At 38.2% G+C, this 19,743-nt stretch overlaps 1 protein-coding gene across 2 annotated transcripts; it reads left to right on the forward strand.

Annotated features, from left to right (window-relative positions):
* The first annotated feature begins 1,465 nt into the window (after positions 1-1,465).
* Positions 1,466-6,859, forward strand: LOC149149285 (serine/arginine-rich splicing factor SR45a-like). Of its 2 annotated transcripts, XM_089437929.1 has the most exons (8): positions 1,466-1,789; positions 3,614-3,633; positions 3,744-3,818; positions 3,929-4,040; positions 5,056-5,205; positions 5,924-5,987; positions 6,186-6,453; positions 6,484-6,859. In XM_089437929.1, the coding sequence occupies exons 1-8, from the start codon at positions 1,787-1,789 to the stop codon at positions 6,614-6,616; spliced, it is 825 nt and encodes a 274-aa protein (XP_089294055.1). In that variant the 5' UTR covers positions 1,466-1,786; the 3' UTR covers positions 6,617-6,859. The 2 variants fall into 2 exon arrangements, with proteins under 2 accessions (XP_089294055.1, XP_089294054.1); XM_089437928.1 differs by having other exon boundaries at positions 6,186-6,859.
* Positions 6,860-19,743: the final 12,884 nt, after the last annotated feature.

Consider the following 19,743-nt stretch of genomic DNA (forward strand, 5'->3'; position numbering starts at 1 on the left):
AAGATGCTCCCATCGGAGACCCAATTCTCCTTGCTTGATTATGCTTCCACTAAATACATGCGTCTTTCATCTGCCATTTGGGAAGCAACACTCATATTCTTCCCTCACTCTACTCATTCCACTTCCATCTCCTGAAAAGTTGGATCTTGCCCCATGAACAAATGGCACGATGATGAATGCAAGACTCTACATCGAGATCTTTGATATGATTTCACCCACTCTCAACCCTTCTACCCTTACTTCAAAGCCTCTTACCATCGTCTCCTTCGTCGCAAGAAATGACTCTTTGTCTCTCATAGAAGATGGGAACTTTATGCTCTCCTTGCCTACTCCCCTAAACAATTATGGCATACCATCCTTCCCCGACGCTCCCGTCTTCCATCTAACCTTGACCCTACATCCATGTTCTCTCACACTTCCAACCTTTATGATATTCGGGGGCAGGGACAAATTAATGTTACCTCCCCACCCCCATCCTGTTACCTATTCTCAGACAAAGATATTAGAGAGGCCATTTGGGTGATGAAAAACAACAAAGCAACCGATGAGGAAGACTACCAAGCAGAGTTCTTTAAACATAGTTTCCATGCTTTGGTTACCTACTTGGTTGATCTCTTCAACCATGTAGTCTGTGAAGGTTTTCTACCGGCATGGTCACACCACATCATCCATCCAATCCACAAATCAGGCTTCCGCTCAAATCCTGATAACTACACAATGATCATGGTGGGCCACACATTCTCAAAGTTGTATGTTATTGATATACATAGGAAGCTCTCTAATGACCTTGAGCAGAGAAAACTCAGAGCTAGGGGACAGGCATGTTTTCGACCAACTCATCAGACTATTGACCACATCTTCAGTCAATCTCAAATGTTAGGAGAGATGGGTCTGATCCTTAGACCCATTAGCCCCTGGATCTTCTCAGTCAAGGCATTCCATATATTATATCTTTTATGTTCTTGCATTGTACCTTTTATATTCATGCATTGTATTTTTTATAGGACACTATTTGGTTCTTCCGCATTGTATAGACATCATTGTACTCAACAATCCCTTTGACCTACTTTGTGGTTATTAGTTGAACATAGATATAATTATCTTATCTTATCTTCCTTACGACGTTTCCTTTACAACATCTGATACAAATCCTAATATAACTATATAAAGCATGAAGTGAACACTAGTGGACAAATGCGACGAGGGTGAAAAGAACTTGAGTGAGAATAGGGGAATATTGATATGCCAAATTTTCCGAAAAAAGAAAGGGGAAAATTGATATGCCAAAATTTCCAAAAAAATTTCTAAGGGCAAATGCCAGTGATATCCTCTCACGAAGAATAGTAAATGGGACCACCCAAGTTTAAAACCCGAATGGTTATTTTACATTACCGACCGGTCTAAATAAAGGTTATTAGTTACTCCATCTTTAACATATAAAAAGGTCATTGAAGTCATTATTTCTATAAATCGTAATTGAAGGTACTTTCAAATCCGATATCTTCACGGGTGAACTTCCAGAACGTTCATTACTCTATATTTCATCATCCCATTCCGTTCAAACGCTCGAAACTGTCAGCTTGATAACAGAGATCTGACATTATCTATTGGCCTGCGCATTGGGTTTTCTTAGCATCTCTGATTTTTGAAGTTTTAACGGCTTGTGCGATCTTTTGGCGTTGCTTTTAGGGTTTTACCGCGACCTAATTTTTTCCAGGGTAAGCTAGGGTTTCCTTTGTGGGAGGGTCGAAGACATCTTCTACCGGAATCTCTTCTGCAAGCTACCATGGTGAGTTTGTGTCTGTGTTTTCGGCTTTAAATTGATAGTTTAGCGAATCAGAAACTATTTCTGTGGTCTCATGGCGAGTTTGTCTATGCGTCCGGGTTAACTGTTATAAATTAAAAATGATGTAATGATTTCTGTAATGTCGGGGTGTGGCCTTGAAATAGTTCAAGTTTAAGGTGGAGATAAGTTCCCGCGAGGTTTTGTGATATGCTACATCGGGGCTTAGTAGTTAGGGTTTATAATACATTTAGATTTTCTTTCAGTTTTGTTTCTGTATAAAGTAATTTGTTCCTTTAAATTGTAATTCCTCAAGTGGTCAAATTTCTTTTAATGCTTAGGCCCAGCTTTAACCCCAAAGATCAAAACCTCAACATTTAAAAAAAATATCACTCGCAGGGCTGCATGCTAATTCTAACACTGCATCAAAGCATCTAATGGTTGAAATCAATATAATATGTATCCTTTATTGTGGCAATAATAGATGCCCTTTGCTGTTCCTTTTTTGAGAAAACATGGGGAGTATTGTATGGCATTTTTAAACGACTAGCATCCGTTCTTGACCGGACACTCTGCCTGTCGAGTGACATGCTTCGTCTCGACTTAATAACTATATGGACCTCAGTTTTTACAGATGATGAAACACGCCATAGGTTTTCAGATGATGAAACGCACCATAGTTTTTCAGATGCTGAAACACACCATAGTTTTTCAGATGATGAAACATACCATATTTAAAGTGAATCGAATCAGCCTTTCAGCCAAGCTCTTAAGAGTAAGCGTTACTGATAATTATAAATTAAAAAACAGCATGCTAATAGGTATACTTAAAGATTAAAGGCGTCGCTTGCATAGTATTTAGGCATATTAATTATACAGAATAGTGTAGAATGTCGATAGACGTTAAAAGTTAAAACTCTGTAGTTGGATGTTGCCAAGATTATTCACAGTGTAGGTCGACCATTTGGTTGTAGGTTGTTCTTAAGAGGGAACTGAATTTTGGTGAGGAAGTATCACCACCTTTTAAAAACCAACCCAGTCCCAGTGGTTTTTTTTTGGGGGTTAAAAAGCAGGTGCCCAATAATGACATAATAGTGGATTGTCGAGAGCATAACAGGCAACTGGATATTAAAAACAATATAGCCCAATTTTTGGCAGAGAACATGTGCCTAATAGTAAGTCACGATTGGAGATTACTCAAGATTAATAGTTAGGCACAACGAATAGTGTAGAATGTTGACAGATGTTAAAGTACTCTTATCTAAATGTTATTATATAATATTCTTAGAGTAGGTTGCCCATTGGGGCTGTTGTTCACGGGTTATCCATTGGGAGTTTACTTCCACCGGATCAGGTCTGATTCCCAGTGTTAATGTTTTATAGTCTTAGCTCTCTCGGAGTTCATGAGACATACTAAGATATTGGCTCCACCGGGAAAAAATATTCCTATAGTAAATTGTGAAAGGCACATGAAATTCGAAAGACCTTTCTATTCTCGTAAGGGTTCCACCGAATGTATTCTTAATAGCAATAAAATGAATAAGCTTTTCTTGTTTTGGTGGTGGTACAAGGTAACAGACAGGATGGAAAATCCTAAGGGCTACTTTCCAAGTGCACGGTTTCAAGTTCATATAAAATAGTCAAATGTTACATGTTCAGATGCTCCCTTTTTAGAAGCTTTATTGCAAATAATAAATGCAGTTAAGCGGTTTGACGTTTTTTCTCACGGGAAGTATAGTTGTATGAAGGTAACTGTTATTGTATAACTTCCTTTTTGAAATGTTCATCATACTCTTATGCTGACATGTTTTTTATTTTTTCTTTTTGCAGTCGTACTCAGGGAGAGGGAGGTGAGTTTTATCTCAAAGAATACAGTAAATTTGTAAGTTTTTTTTCATTTGCTTCATGGTGCTTGCACGCATAGTTAATGTTGGAATTTTATCGTCTTCTCCTTTTAAAGGTATGATTCATATTCACCGCCAAGGGGAAATCGTTCTCTGTCAAGGTCATATTCAAGATCTCGGAGCCGTTCCAGGTAAGTGCAGTGAAATGTTTTTATGCATTGACATTTCTATATGGTTTTAAAAATTCTTCCCAAAGATTTATGTTTCAGGAAAATGAGATTATTTCCTTCTTTTTAATTAGGAGCCGTGACTCAGTGGATGTGGCAAATCCTGGGAACAACCTTTATGTCACGGGCTTGTCTCCTCGAATTACTAAAAGGGATCTTGAAGATCACTTCTCTAGAGAAGGAAAGGTTAGTATAGCTTTTGTGTAAAATTTTGTTTATGCTGTAAGTTCTTAGGATGTGATTTTCTGCTTAATTGAGGTGTTGGATAGGAAATGCAATAGAAAATTAGCAATGTTGCACGGGGACCTGGCCCCACTAAAAAAAACCTGCTCACCCTGTATTCCCATGTTCTGGGTGCTTGTGGACACTTAGGAAGTGTCCCCAAACTGCTGGGGACTTCATTGGGGAATTGGAGACTTGTTGGCTGTCATTAAGATGTTTCAGGCAGATTGGTTCTGTATAGACTTCAATGATGTTCTGGACAGGTTTCACGGATAATCCAAGCATATATACAATCATGGACATTGATGAGTAAACAATATGATCAAGTTTCCCATCAATTATTTTTGTATTGTATTGAATTTAAATATGTTGTACAAATTGCAGATCAAAATATGGGTTTTGCATGATGGTTTTTGATTTGGGTTCATGGTGATTTAGATATTGAATTTCGGTGGCAAAATTACAAGAAACAAAGCCTCAATGTTAAAAAAACAGAGAAAACAACATTTCAAAAGGCTAATCCTTGCGGTTATTGCTCTTGTTCTTTTTCCTTTTTTGGATCATCTCAGCTCTAGCTATCCTGGGGATCTGTCCTCCTGTATTTGCTGTTCCCCCTTCCCAAAAACCAGTGGAACATAGAAAATTGGTGAAAGTGGGATCAGTAAATGATAGAATAGAATATCACAAATCCGAGGTCATTAGCAACTCGAAACTGTAATAGAGGAAATGTGGTTTTTATATTTTTTTTGCAGGTTTTTAAGGCAATGGTTGGTTAAATGTTTTTGGCTTCAGCTAGAACTATTTGATGTTCTGTTATTCTAGATTTCCTTGAGAATGTACTCCATCTGTGAAATTATGAAAATGGTTGATAAGTTATACGGCATTCTGGCTTGTCTAGTTCAGTCACGTTTTTCTAGTTAGTGCTGTTGTAGGAATTTAACATTAATTGTTTGGATGTTATGGTATATAATATTTACAGGTCGTGGAGTGCCATCTTGTCGTTGATCCTCGTACCCGGGAATCACGTGGTTTTGGATTTGTTACAATGGCCACCTCTGAAGATGCAGATCGTTGTATTAAATATTTGAATCGATCTGTTTTAGAAGGCCGCGTTATTACTGTTGAGAAGGTATGCATAAATGGAGGAGTTGCTTTTGTTTAACCTTTGAAATTGGACAGGATGCAGTGCAGGTGACTAAGAAATAAAATAGTTGTTTTGACAAATTGTATTATTCGCCCTCACCATTCAGAAATGTTGCCTCTATTTTGGCAGCAGGGCAGCTGTGTAGCTTCATCGACTCTTTTTCAACTTAAACAGCTTCAGCTTTTTCTCAACTTAAGAGCCTAAGCCTACGAGCATAACAGTCAAGACTTTCCCATCAACTTGCATTGGCATTTGTGTTGATACAATCGACAATGTCACCATCAGCTACAACAGATTTCAAAAATAGTTCAATATTCTGACGTCAAATGCAGCAACTACCCGACTATATAAGGGTTGTATGCCCTGATTTTTTGTTTCAAAGCAATTAACTGACTTTTTCCTTGCATATGCCTCCATTTTAGAGTATGCATATTAGTGCTGTAGCCCTATGTTTTGTATTGTGAAGTGTGAGATTAGTCTGTCTTGTGAAACATTTGATAAGTTTTATTGAATGATCACTCACCTACCTTGTGTTGTCGTTCTTGCCCTTCATTAGTCTATTCTGTTTTTAGCTTTTAGCCAATCTTTCAGGTTGCATGTAGTGAATGTCTTTTTCAAACGCGATATTTTTAATTCAATGTTGCATTCTTCTCTGGTTATCATATTCTCGAGTATTGTTGGTGATGCCATTATACTACTGCAGGCAAAAAGGAAGCGGGGAAGGACTCCTACACCTGGCAAGTACCTGGGCGTGAGGCCAACAAGAGGTAACAAGGAACTGTTTTAAAGAGGATTTATTGATTTATTGATGTTTCTATTGAATAATATTGATGTAATCGATAATAGTTTATTATTGCTAGGGAAGTATGCCTTTGTTTTATAAATACAGCCTTAAAATTGTGTTCTTGTTTGTATTCACAATATGTAATATCCTCATTATCCACTTGCATTTTCTGTATAAACAGTGCGTGACTATGACAGGCGACGTACATACAGCAGATCCAGTGATTTTCATAGTTCACGTCGCTCCCCAAGTTATTCTCCATACAGGGGAGACCGATATGGCTCACCTCGATATTCGCCATATGATGACAGGAGTTATGGACGAGACAGGTCAGTGACTCCTTATAGAAGGCGGGATAGGTCTTATTCTCCATATGGCAGGAGGGATAGGTCCCGCTCTCCTTACAGTAGGCGGGATCGCTCACTATCACCTTACAGCAGGAGGGAGCGGTCAATATCCCCTTACAGCAGGAGAGAGAGGTCAATATCCCCTTACAGCAGGAGAGAACGGTCTCTATCTCCATATGATAGGAGGAATGGAGCACTACGTCGAGGACGCGAACGATCGGTGTCTTCTAAAGGTTCTCCATATCGGGGTTCTAACAGACCCTGAAATAGATATTTGTAAGGGTTTGTCTAGGGGACGGCTTATTTCTGATAAACTTGACTAGAGCATAGATTTTTTTTTTTTGAAAGTCCAACTTAAATGTATCTTGTAAAGAGCTCTGCAGTTATTTTGAGTTCCGTATCCACGTATTCAATTCAACTTTTGTTTCCAATCATTGTTACTGGAGATATCTCAATCACTTTATAATAAGTCTCTATGGTTCTTGCACACGCTAGCTTTTGTAAGGTATCTCACAAGTTGAACGTGATTTTGCCTACTAAGCTGTGCGGTTGTTTGAGATTTTTGTATTCTTTTTGCTATTGGTTGTATTTATGGTTTAAGGTGATGACGAATTTTAGGGTTCGAAAAATAAGTTGGGTTTTAAAAATAATTCTGGCCAAATAATGTTAGTAGATCTTTAAATCGGGTTTAAACGTCTCTTTGTTTGTACATAGAAATGCTTTGTTTTCTGTAGGTTATGTGCGCTTTTTATGCTTGATACTTGAATAGCAAGAGCCTATGAACTCTCGTAGCTAGTTGTTAGAAGTGAACGCATTATAGAAAGGGTAAATATAACGATGCATTATAAATAGGTATGTCGTAACAGACAAAGCACCTCGCAATGAAAATTATAGCCCGAGTGTCACATGCTTTGAAATTTGGAAATCATGTTTGCATTCTTGAAATTTGGAAAGCCTGTTTGCATTCTTGGATCCCCCTGTGGTATGAATTTTAGCTTAAAATGTGTTTTTGAATGTGGAATGTATAACCGCATTTTTAGTATCGGTGCCCTTGAATTCTGCATGTAACCAAAATTACCTATAATTGGATTTTGGGCAAAATTAACCAGAAAAAATACATTATAGTACTTGGATTCTGTAGATTATATTGCTGAAATCACAAATTTCATGTCATGGAAAAAAATAACAAAAAGATAAAGAGCTTCTTGGTAGTAAAATTATGCGTGTATTAATGGGTAAATTATGGGTGTATTAATAGTTACTGTATTTTATTTTTCATAAGGAAAAAATCAACAGACTTTGTATTATATAAGACTGTTTACATATCGCAGTATTTGCATCACTATATTGTAAGGAAAAAATCAACAGACTTTGTATTATATAAGACTGTTTACATATCGCAGTATTTGCATCACTATATTGTACATATGCATTAGAAATACCAAAAATATACAAATGTATACAAAATAGTCCATATATCACATGTATCACCTTAAATGAAGTCGTTCCAAATGGAGAAATACCAAAAATATGCATTAGAAATACCAAAAATATACAAATGTATACAAAATAGTCCATATATCACATGTATCACCTTAAATGAAGTCGTTCCAAATGGAGAAATACCAAAAATATACAAATGTATACAAGATAGTCCATATATCACATGTATCACCTTAAATGAAGTCGTTCCAAATGGAAAACTCAAAAATATACAAACCTTAAATGAAGTCGTTCCAAAAATATACAAACCTTAAATGAAGTCGTTCCAAATGGAGAAATACCAACCAAAAATATACAAAGGTATACAAGATAGTCCATATATCACATGTATCACCTTAAATCACATGTATCACCTTAAATGAAGTCGTTCCAAATGGAAAACTCAAAAATATATAAATGTATACAAGATACACTAGAAATACCAAAAATATACAAATGTATACAAGATAGTCCATATATCACATATCACATGTATCACCTTAAATCACATGTATCACCTTAAATAAAGTCGTTCCAAATGGAAAACTCAAAAATATATAAATGTTTCCAAATGGAAAACTCAAAAATATATAAATGTATACAAGATACACTAGAAATACCAAAAATCAAAAATATATATATATAAATGTATACAAGATACACTAGAAATACCAAAAATATACAAATGTATACAAGATAGTCCATATATCACATGTATCATCCCATGTATCACCTTAAATGAAGTCGTTCCAAATGGAAAACTCATAACTACATACTAATGATGCCAGAACTAGAATAGAAATTGCCAAAATCATTTTATGTGGTATGAAAGTGCTCATGCATGGTGGATATTTCTGTTCCCAAGTTTGCAGTTGATGGTGTAGGTACAGTAGATAATATTGTTAGATGATATCTATGGTTAACTTGTGATAGATAGCAGCCATCCCATTTCGCTCCTGATAACTGCGTAAATGTCAACCCACCCAACTGAACAACCATGTTCCTAATCCTTTGCATCCAATGGGAGAGCATAGAAGGATAGAAGGATTTAAAGAATTCTTGCCTGCATCCTAGTCAGTAACCACTTATGAATCCCCAAATACTTTCATCACCTAAATGGATAACCATGTATTATTGTATAATACACGTAACCGCTTTAAAGTCCCCAAATACTTTCATCACCCCAGTGGGTAACCACTATAGAGCAATGATCGTGCCCTAGTGTTTGTGGCTACCCAAATGTTCTAGCAAAAATGAAATGTTTGTGGCTACCCAAATGTTCTAGCAAAAATGAAAGTACTGGTCATTTTATTTATGGCAGTGGATTTTTTTCCTAGATTTCTATTGTCGAAAGGTGTAGGATTGATCTAAATATCATTTGATTCCGACAAGTATTTACGGAGATATGAATTTATTTGTATTTACTTGGTAAATTGTCAAGGTCGACCAACAATGAAATGTGTCGCACACATGCCCAGTGAATCATACAAGTACAAGTGAGGTTGATTCATTATCAACTCATTTCACTCATTCTTTTCTCTCTCTCTCCTTAGCTTTGGGTTACACAAGGAGCAATTCACACGTGGGAAGGAGGAGGATGCAAAAGGGCAAGGAAGACGCAGAAAGGACGCAGAAGTTGCTAAAAGGAAAAGACCTTCATGGCTTACGGGGACACTTGATGATGCTAAAGGATACATTGCAGCCAGAAGGGCTTTAGGTATTAGAGATATTTGGCCATCATGAGCATGATCATCCAAAATGAGCCTTCATCATTTGCAAACGCTGTCAAACATAAAGTATGGAGGATGATATGAATGAGGAATATGAGTCCATGAAAATCGATGTTTGGGATGTGTTCCTTAGACCCTAGGACAAAGCAGTGGTCACTTCGAAATGGCTTTACAAGATAAAACATGGAGTTGATGGAAGCGTTGGAAAATATATGGCTCCTTTTTGTCGCTCGTGGCTTCTATTAGAAGAAATAGACTTGACAAGAGATTTGCACTTGTTGCCTGATATATCACCATTTGCTCAATCATTGCCCTTGCTGCTTCGCAAAGATGGAACCTACATTAGATGGATGTCAAGATTGTGTTCTTGCATGGTTTGATCAAAGAGGAAGTCTATGTGGAACAGCCTGAAGGAGTTGAGATTCATGAACGAGAATCTCACGTGTGCAGGTTGAAGAAAGCTTTCTATGGGCTGAAGCAAGCACCTCGAGCGTGGTATGAGAGGATCGACAGTGACATGATGAAGTTGGGATTTAGTAGGAGTGAAGCCGACCCTAACCTCTACTTTAAGGTTGAAGATGACAAACCTTTCATATTGGTGTATGTTGATGATCTCTTTCTAACAGGGGCATTCACAAATATAAGAGGGAGTTCGCTTTTGAGTTTGAGATGAAGGACCTAGCACTGATGCACTACTTCTTAGGATTGAAAGTTTAGTAGAAATTAAGGGAGATTTTCTTATCCCAAGGAAAATATGTGGTGAAGATATTAGAAAAGGTTTGGTATGGTGGATCGCAAGCCTATGACTACCTCGGTAGACCTTGACTTCAAAAAGTTACGTGGTAGTGTTGTTGGACTTGTTTTACAAAATGCTATCGAGTATTGTCAACTCATTGGAACATTGATGTTTTTGAACTCCCGTTCAGATATATGTTTTGTAGTCAACACGTTGAGTCAACATATGGTTGAGCCTCACCACACATTGGATTGGTGCCAAGAATCTGTTGAGATATCTTTGTGGCACAATCACACATTGTTTGAGATACATTGCTGGAGATGTGAGACTACATGGATATACCGATGTTGATTGGGCAGGTAGTGTGGTGGACCGAAAGAGCACTTCCTGGCGCTGTTTTTCTTTGGGATATGTCTCGATATCCTGGATGCGCAGGAAGCAGAAGTCGGTGGCTTTTAGCACCGTTGAGGCAGAATACATTGCTGCTAGTATGGCCTCTTTTGAGATAGTGGTTGCGGAAGCTCTTCAGTGTGCTGTTTGGATTCACATTGGATATTACCATGATCCTGTGTGACAAGCAGAGCGAGATTTGTTTATTAGAGAATCTCGTATTTCATGATCGCTTCAAGCACATCGATATCAGGTACCGCTATATCCGGGATATGGTACAATGGGGAGCAATAAGGCTCCAACATATTGGTACAGATGAACAAGTTACAGAGATTTTGGCGAAGCCCTTGGGAAAGGTCAAATTCTTGACTTTCTGAGAACGACTTAGTGTCGTTGAGAGACCCTCTTATGAGGGTCGTGTATGATGCGTATATTGAGCTTTGGGAACTCCAAGGGACATGGGGTACTTCTTGGAGCGACATGCGACCACAGTGTGACTCACCATCCCTTGGTGGTGCACTATGTACAGGGTGAAAGATTTAACTTTCCCCTGTGACACCCCGTGGCCACTGTGAGACATGATGATTAGTTTTCCTGTGTGCCAGGATGATTAGTTCTCCCGTGGTGACTGCGGGATAAGATGATTAGTTCCCCCGTGGGCCAAGATGATTAGTTCTCTTGAGGCAACTGTTGGACAGGATGATTCGTTCTCATGTGGACATGATGATTAGTTTTCCTGTGGAGGCATTCTATCCATGTAGTTTGGGACTCATGGGAAGTACCTCTCATATGATCAATGAGTAGGGAAATGGGGTTAGGGACCATTAGTAGCACTATCGATGGACGCATTGTTGTATCTACCATACTCCCTATGCGAGGATGACTTCCATTGATTCGGGATCAATGAGAGTGGTATGACTTCGGATTAGTGGATGATTGTATGATACATTTTCGATCATTTCTTTTTCTTCATAGTTTAGTAGAACTATGCGGAGCCAATAGTGCAAGGCAGTGCATTTGATCGCTGGGACAGTACCGACAGTCAGGCAAATTAGCAGATGGAGTTCTCCTTAGTTGAGAGGGAGTGTTAAAATTGGAAACTAGGGCTAAACTCCTTGTGGGTCATTTTATTTATGGTAGCGGATATTTTTCCTAGATTCCTCTTGTCGAGAGGTGTAGGATTAATCTAAAGGTCATTTGATTTTGACAAGTATTTATGGAGATATGAATTTATTTGTATTTACATGACAAATTGTTGAAATCGGCCAACAGTGAAATGTGTGGCACACATGCCTAGTGAATCATAGAAGTACAAGTGAAGTTGATTTATTATCAACCCAACTCATTTCACTCATTCTTCTATCTTTCCTTAGCGTTGGGTTACACAAGGAGCAACTCACACGTGGGAAGGAGGAGGGCGCAGAAGGGCAAGGAAGACGCAAAGGTTGTTGAAGGTCTCTTTGACCAGTGTTGACCAAGCGTTGACCTTAGAAGAGTGTGGTTTTGGTGTGGCTGCCTCTCTTAGGCAAGCCACATATTTTGGCACGCAAATTGAGACAATTTGACCTTTGGTTTGATCAGCGTTAATTGACCTAGTTTGGGGCAACGTGTTGACTTAAGTCAACAATTTGATTGTGTTTTTTGGGTTGTCTATGGGCTGCTTCTTTAGGCTGTTTGAGGATTAATTGACCAGGAAATTGGTCAAGCATATTGGAGGTCAATTTCATCTCGTTTGACTAAGTTTGATTTTGCTGATCTAGGGTTTGTTGTTGCTAATATAAAATTACAAAATTCTGATTTTGTACTATTTCTCTCTGTTGAACCACTGAAGATGAAAGAAGATTTGATCAAAGGGTTTCCCCGCATTGGGGTTTGTCCCTGGCTAGCCACCACATCTTGTGTCTCTTGTCTTGGCTTGTTTTCTGTCGATTGTTTAATGTTCTATCTGCGCTTTAGTTAATGTATATTTGATTGCTAATCAATTGCTAATAAGAAGAAAAGAAATAAACTGCTATAAGCATAGAACATACCATAATTTAACATTCTCTGTTAGCTGACCATTGGACTAGTCTCATTGAAGCATGAACATATCTTGAGGTTGGTCTGCATAGTAGTGTCCAAGGACAGTTATAAAAAATGTATGCATTCTTACATCTCCAAATAACCCCATATACTATAGAAAGGAAGGGTACACTATTCTTTGTAACCCATCTTCCAGTATTGTATACATTCATCCATAGAAGTTGTGTTTTAGTCAGCAGTAATGTGTAATATATTCAACACAGTTATCCAAATGGCAACTGCAATTGGAGAAACAATAGATGTGTCATGTCATTTGCATCTTTGCATAATACACACGTGCTAGGTCCATAAAAACCCTTAACCCTTGCAACATAGTTGTCCATCCAAAACATATTAGATTGAAATGGAGATTAAAGCCCAGATTTTCCTATACCACCACCATTTGGTCCAATCTTGTTGAACAAGTGTGATAAACCTATATACGTCCTTAACAGTGATCAACCCAAGCTCTTGTATCACTTGAATTTGACTTAAATAATACAATATATATTTTTGGTATAATATGCACGTATCACCTTTAAAGTCATTCCAAACAGAAAAATCACATCTAATCACATACTCTACATACTAATGATGCCAGAATTGGAATAGAAATTGCCAAAATGATCTTATAGCAATCATATCTAATCACATACACTACATACTAATGATGCCAGAACTGATTGCTGTGATTGTTGTAGGCACAATAGATAATATTGTTACGCAGTCATCGCTGTAGGCACATTAGATAATATCGTCAGGATGATATCTATGGTCTACAACATCAATCGCCCCATTTTGCCCCTGATAAATGTGTAAATGTCAACCCACCAAACAATGCAACCATGTTCCTAATTTGCATCCAATGGGAGAGCATAAGAGGATTGAAGGAGATTTTGCTCGTAGCCCAATCAATAACCACTTTAGACTTCAATGACACTTTAAACAAAGAGGAGGTTTGGGGTAAGTGTGGTCGTGGAGACCCCATGGCTGCTAGACCGAGTAATCTTTTTGAGGAGAACCACTTGATAGATATTTGCCTAGACCCCATGGTGCCCACCTGGCGCAATGCAAGGAGTGGAGATTCTTATATTTGAAAGAGGCTTGATAGAGTTTTCGTTAACGAAGGTTTGTGTGAAGTTTTGGGGAATCTCAGGTCACATGTGGAACAAGATATTTCTCTGATCATTGTCCAATTGTACTTAAATGGCAGACGTAGTCGATTAAAAGAGGGATGCATTTCAAGTTTAATCAGACATGGCTTCAAGATGACTCCATTAACATGGTCATGTATGTTTGGAATTCCTCTAAATGATACAGACACAGATCGACCATGAACACCATTACACAAATTAAAATTCCTTAAAAGCCGAGCTAGAAATTGGGAGAGGTGAAAGAAGGCTTTATTACAGGAATTGAAAGATTCGCTGGTTGAGATCCGTTAGATTGGGGAACATTTAGCTACTCAGGTGCCATCCGAACAACTATTGGATAGATTAAAACAATTAGAGGCCAGGAAGAAGCACATTTTGGAAATTCAGGAATCCACTTGGAGATATAAGGTAGAGCTATATGGATTTGGGAAGGGAACTGTAACACAAATTTTTCACCCCTATGCAAATCAGTGGAGGAATAGCAATGCCATATGGAATATCATTGGGACTGATGGAGATATGGTATACTTTGATGATGAAATTCGACGGGAAGCGGGCATATATTTTCAAAATTTGTTCAAAGCCAAGGAGATGCAGTTTGAAGAGCTTCTATGGGGTGTGGAGGAATATCCCACTATGTTCAATGCAGAGGCAAACGAGACATTATATAAACCTGTCTTGATGGAAGAGTTTCATAACTCTTTTGCCAGAGACAAGTGTCTAGGATTGGAATAATCCTCCTTCCACTTTCTCGGACTTTTCACTGATCTCTTTGTACACCATCACATATAAACTCATCTCCAAGATCATTGCAGAGCAGTGAAAAGTCACCTTTTTAGCACACATCTCTGCGGAATAATTTGGTTTCCCCTCCAACCGATCCATTCACGGTGCTATTGCAATTACTCAGGAATGTGTACATTCTATATAGACGAAGAAGCTCGAGGCTTTGGTGATGAAGATAGATTTATATCGGGCTTATGACAATGTTGATTGGACTTTTCTTCGAATCGTTCTACAGAAGATCAGACTCTCTATACATATAATTGAGTGGATCATGGTGTGTGTATCACATGCATGGTTCACAATCCTCATAAATGGTCTCCCCACTGATTTCTTCCACGTTTGCCATGGATTGAGACAAGGATGCTTGCTCTCGCTCCTATTGACTTTTGGTATGTTCCCTGTTGTTCAATGGGAAACTTTATTTCACATATTTCGTTGTTTTGGTATCGCCGATGGTCATAAGTCAGTTCTTATTTATTCAAATGGCAATACTAATGAGATTAAAAACATTGCGGCCACATTTGGGGTTGCTTTCAAACTGCTTCAGGATGGCTTCACATATATGGGATATAGGTTGAAGCCAAATAATTACCGGGTACAGGATTGGTCTTGGTCGTTGCAAAAATTTAGGAAAAAATTGGGGCGCTGGACATACGGATCTGTCTCTGTTAGTTTGAAAACGAATTAGTAACTTTAGGTAAATGTAAATAGACAGTTGTATATCGAATAATTAGTTATGTAACGATAGTTGGTGATATAAAATTATCGAATGCCCATGAAATAAAATGCTGAGATTCATTTTTTTAATTCCAATTCAGTTTCTTATTGAGTTTCGTGTCTTGGCTGTTGAGTTTCTAGTTTTCTTCATTATTTCAATTTTACTTCCTACAAGTGGTATCGGAGCCTGAGCGTGGAAGGAGAGTCCAAAACTGGTGAAAGAAAGCAGTCTAGAACGCATCCAGGGAGAGTCCAAAACTGGTGAAAGAAAGTAGTGCAGAACCGGTGCACGTTTCAGAACCTGCGTGAGAGGAGTTTTAGTCTCTGTCAGGCATCCAGCGTGAGAGTTATCTCTGTTCAGCGTTCCAGAATCGGTGCACGTTTCAGAACCTGCGTGAGAGGTGCACGTTTCAGTCTCTGTCAGGGATCCAGCGTGAGAGTTATCTCTGTCAGGAGGTCAGCGTTCCAGACCGGGTATCATTTTTTCCATTGCTAAATAATTCTGGGCTTGTATTCACAAATTGTTTTAGGATTTTTTTTTTAAAGGAATGTGTGAGTGAAATAGGAGGAACAGAAGACAATTTTTTTTATTGAAGAAAAGAAAATTTTAAGGGTTTTGGAGAAATAAGGAGACAATTTTTTTTTTATTGAAGAAAAGAAAATTTTAAGGGTTTTGGAGAAATAAAAAGACAATTTTTTTTATTATTGAAGAAAAGAAAATTTTTTAAGGGTTTTTTTCTATCTGGAGAAATAAGAAGATATACTCCTTAGGGTTCTTTCTATTTGGAGAAATAAGGAGATATACTTTTTAGTTGAAGGAAAACCTAAAAAAAGAAGGAAATATAAAACCCTAGAAAGACTAAAACCCTAGGAAGGAGGAAAATAGCCAAGATGTCGAATGCAAGATTTGAGGTGGAGAAATTCACCGTAAAAAGCAATTTTGCTCTTTGGAAACTGAAAGTTAAGGATCTGCTTGTGCAACAAGGGTTGCACAAGGCATTGGATGGGGTAACTAAGAAACCTACAACCATGACTACTTCAGACTGGGAGGACTTGGATGCCCGAGCTCTCAGTACCATCCGGTTATGCCTAGCGGATAAAGTTCTCTTCAACATTGTTGAAGAGACTATGACATCAGGATTGTGGGAAAAACTTGAAAAATTCTATATGACAAAATCATTAACCAACATAATTTATCTAAAACGACAGTTATACAGTCTTCGAATGAAAGAAGGTTCAAATGTTGCAGAACATTTGAATGTTTTTAATACACTAATTTGTCAATTAACAGATATGGAAGTCAAAATACAGGAAGAAGATAAAGCCATAACCTTGCTGTGTTCTCTGCCTGAATCATGGGATCACTTCGTAACTTCAATCAGTTTCAGCTCTGCTGATTCTTTGAAGTTTGAATCAGTCTTGGGAGCTCTTCTGTCTGAAAAAGTACAAAGGAAATCCAGCACTGAAACAGCTGCATCAGAAGCCATGGTCGCTAGAGGACGCTCAAAGGAAAGAGGAGAAAAACCAAGGGGGTCTTCCAGGTCGAAATCGAAGGGCAAGAAGTGTAAGGCAAAATGTTGGAACTGCGGTAAAGTTGGACACTTGAAGAAGGACTGTTGGAAACGGAAGGAATCCGAAAACCCGAAGAACGAAGCGAATCAGGCCGATTCAGGTATGGTAGACGAAGTTTTATCTGCTGAAGGATTGTGTATGATAGATGAAACTTCACCTGAATGTAATGTCTCTCAGAGTTTTGATAGATGGCTGTTAGACTCTGGTGCTTCGCATCACATGTGCCCACATAGAAATTGGTTTACTTCGTATGAAAATGTAAACGGTAATTCTGTGTTTATGGGTAACAATATGTAGAATGTTGGAACTGCGGTAAAGTTGGACACTTGAAGAAGCACTGTTGGAAACGGAAGGAATCCGAAAACCCGAAGAACGAAGCGAATCAGGCCGATTCAGGTATGGTAGACGAAGTTTTATCTGCTGAAGAATTGTGTATGATAGATGAAACTTCACCTGAATGTAATGTCTCTCAGAGTTTTGATAGCTGGCTGTTAGACTCTGGTGCTTCGCATCACATGTGCCCACATAGAAATTGGTTTACTTCGTATGAAAATGTAAACGGTAGTTCTGTGTTTATGGGTAACAATATGTCATGTCAGACTGTTGGGATGGGAGATATCAGGATTAATATGTATGATAACACAATTAGGACATTAACTAGTGTTAGACATGTACCTGATTTGAAGAAAAATTTAATCTCTTTGGGAGTGTTGGATTCATATGGTTATAAGTTTACAGGTCAGGATGGCATCTTGAAAGTCTTCAAAGGAGCCCTTATGGTTATGAAGGCAGAAAAGGTCGGAAATCTTTACAGGTTAAGAGGAATTACTCAAGTCGGTGAAGCAGCGGTTGCGTTAGAAAAGGAAGAAGCAGGTACTCGTGTGTGGCATCGGCGTTTGGGTCATATGAGCGAGAAAGGTCTTCATATACCGATGAAACGTAAATCTCTTCCCGGTCTGAAATCCTTGAATTTAGATTTCTGTAAACATTATGTGTATGGAAAACAGTGTAAACAGAGATTTAAAATTGGAAATCATAATAGTAAAGATGTTTTAGACTACATTCATTCTGATCTGTGGGGGCCTTCCCCTGTTGTGTCATATGGAGGTGCATTGTATTTTTTAACGTTCATTGATGATTACTCTCGTAGAGTTTGGGTCTATATGCTAAAAAGGAAAGCTGATGTATTAAATGTCTTTAAACAATTTAAAGTAATGGTAGAGAAAAGAACAGGCAAATCTATTAAATGTCTAAGAACTGACAATGGTGGTGAGTTCACTTCTGTTGAATTTGAACAATACTGTAAGGATGAGGGCATTGTTAGACACAAAACTGCTGTTTATACTCCTCAGCAAAATGGTGTTGCTGAGCGTATGAATCAGACTCTTATGGAAAGAGCCAGAAGCATGATCTCCAATGCTAACTTGAAAAAGGAGTTGTGGGCAGAAGCAGTATCTACTGCTTGTTATTTAGTTAACAGATCACCTTCAGTAGCAATTGATTGTAAAATTCCTGAAGAAGTTTGGACAGGTCAGTCTTGTGACTATTCTCATTTGAGGATATTTGGTTGTGATGCTTATTCTCTTATTCCGAAAAATCAACGTTCAAAATTAGATCCAAAGTCGAAATGTTATGTCTTTTTTGGGCATGACTATGCAGTGAAAGGATATAGGTTGTGGGATCCTACATTGCGGAAGATAGTCATTAGTAGAGATGTAACATTTGATGAATCCTCTTTGTTAAAATCAAATGTTGAAAGAATTGAACAGGAACAGGTATCGCCGAGTCAACGAGTTCAGTTGGAGGCTAGATCTTTCGGTGACAGTGGAAAGGAAGGAGAGACTTCTGGAGACAAAGGTGTTGAAGACACAAAGGAAGCCGTTGAAGCTTCTGAACCAGTGCAAGTTTCTGAACCAGTTCAGCAACCAGTCGAGAAGGTCTACAAGGGAAAGGAAAACTCCCAAAAGGTATGAAGATTCTGCTTCATCTGTTGCTTTGGTTACTGAAGATGGGGAACCTTCTTGTTATCAGGAAGCAGTAGATGATACAGATAGCGAGAAATGGAAAATGGCTATGGAAGAAGAAATGGACTCCTTAGCCAAAAACAATACCTGGGATCTTGTAGAGCTTCCTGAAGGGAGAAGTGTTGTTGGATGTAAATGGGTCTTCAAGTTGAAATGGAAAGTTGATGGTAGTATTGAAAGGTATAAGGCGCGACTAGTAGCAAAAGGGTATTCTCAGGTTGAAGTTAGATGTTAAAACAGATTTTCTACATGGTGATTTGAACGAAGAGATGTATATGGAACAACTAGAAGGTTTTATGCGAGGTCGCAACAAAAGATTAGTTTGTAAGCTCAGGAAATCATTGTATGGTCTGAGGCAGTCTCCCAGACAATGGTACAAGAAGTTTGATTCCTTCATGGTGAGCCAGAACTTTATAAGAAGTGAGTATGATCATTGTGTGTACTTCAAAAGTTTCAATGGCATATTCATTATCTTAGCTTTGTATGTTGACGATATGTTTATTACAAGCAAAAGCATGGAAGAGATCAACAGGTTAAAGGCTCAACTCTCTAGGACGTTTGATATGAAGGATCTTGGAGCAGCAAAACATATCTTGGGCATGGAGATACACAGAGACAGGAAAAATGGTAAGCTTTGGTTGTCACAACAGAAGTATGTGGAGAAGGTACTTGAAAAGTTCTCTATGAATAATGTGAAACCTGTTAATGTTCCTTTAGCTTCCCATTTTAAGCTTTCTTCG

The sequence above is a fragment of the Pinus tabuliformis genome, chromosome 9 (assembly GCF_031772625.1).
Source record: "Pinus tabuliformis cultivar Carrire ecotype Pingquan chromosome 9, CPIR1, whole genome shotgun sequence".
NCBI classification, from domain to species: domain Eukaryota; kingdom Viridiplantae; phylum Streptophyta; class Pinopsida; order Pinales; family Pinaceae; genus Pinus; species Pinus tabuliformis.

What these genes read in the sequence shown, in the direction of transcription:
- LOC149149285 (XM_089437928.1), top strand. An exon ending in TCGTACTCAGGGAGAGGGAG is followed by an intron (nt 3,634 to 3,743) that starts GTGAGTTTTATC and finishes CTCCTTTTAAAG; the next exon opens with GTATGATTCATATTCACCGC. An exon ending in ACTTCTCTAGAGAAGGAAAG is followed by an intron (nt 4,041 to 5,055) that starts GTTAGTATAGCT and finishes TAATATTTACAG; the next exon opens with GTCGTGGAGTGCCATCTTGT.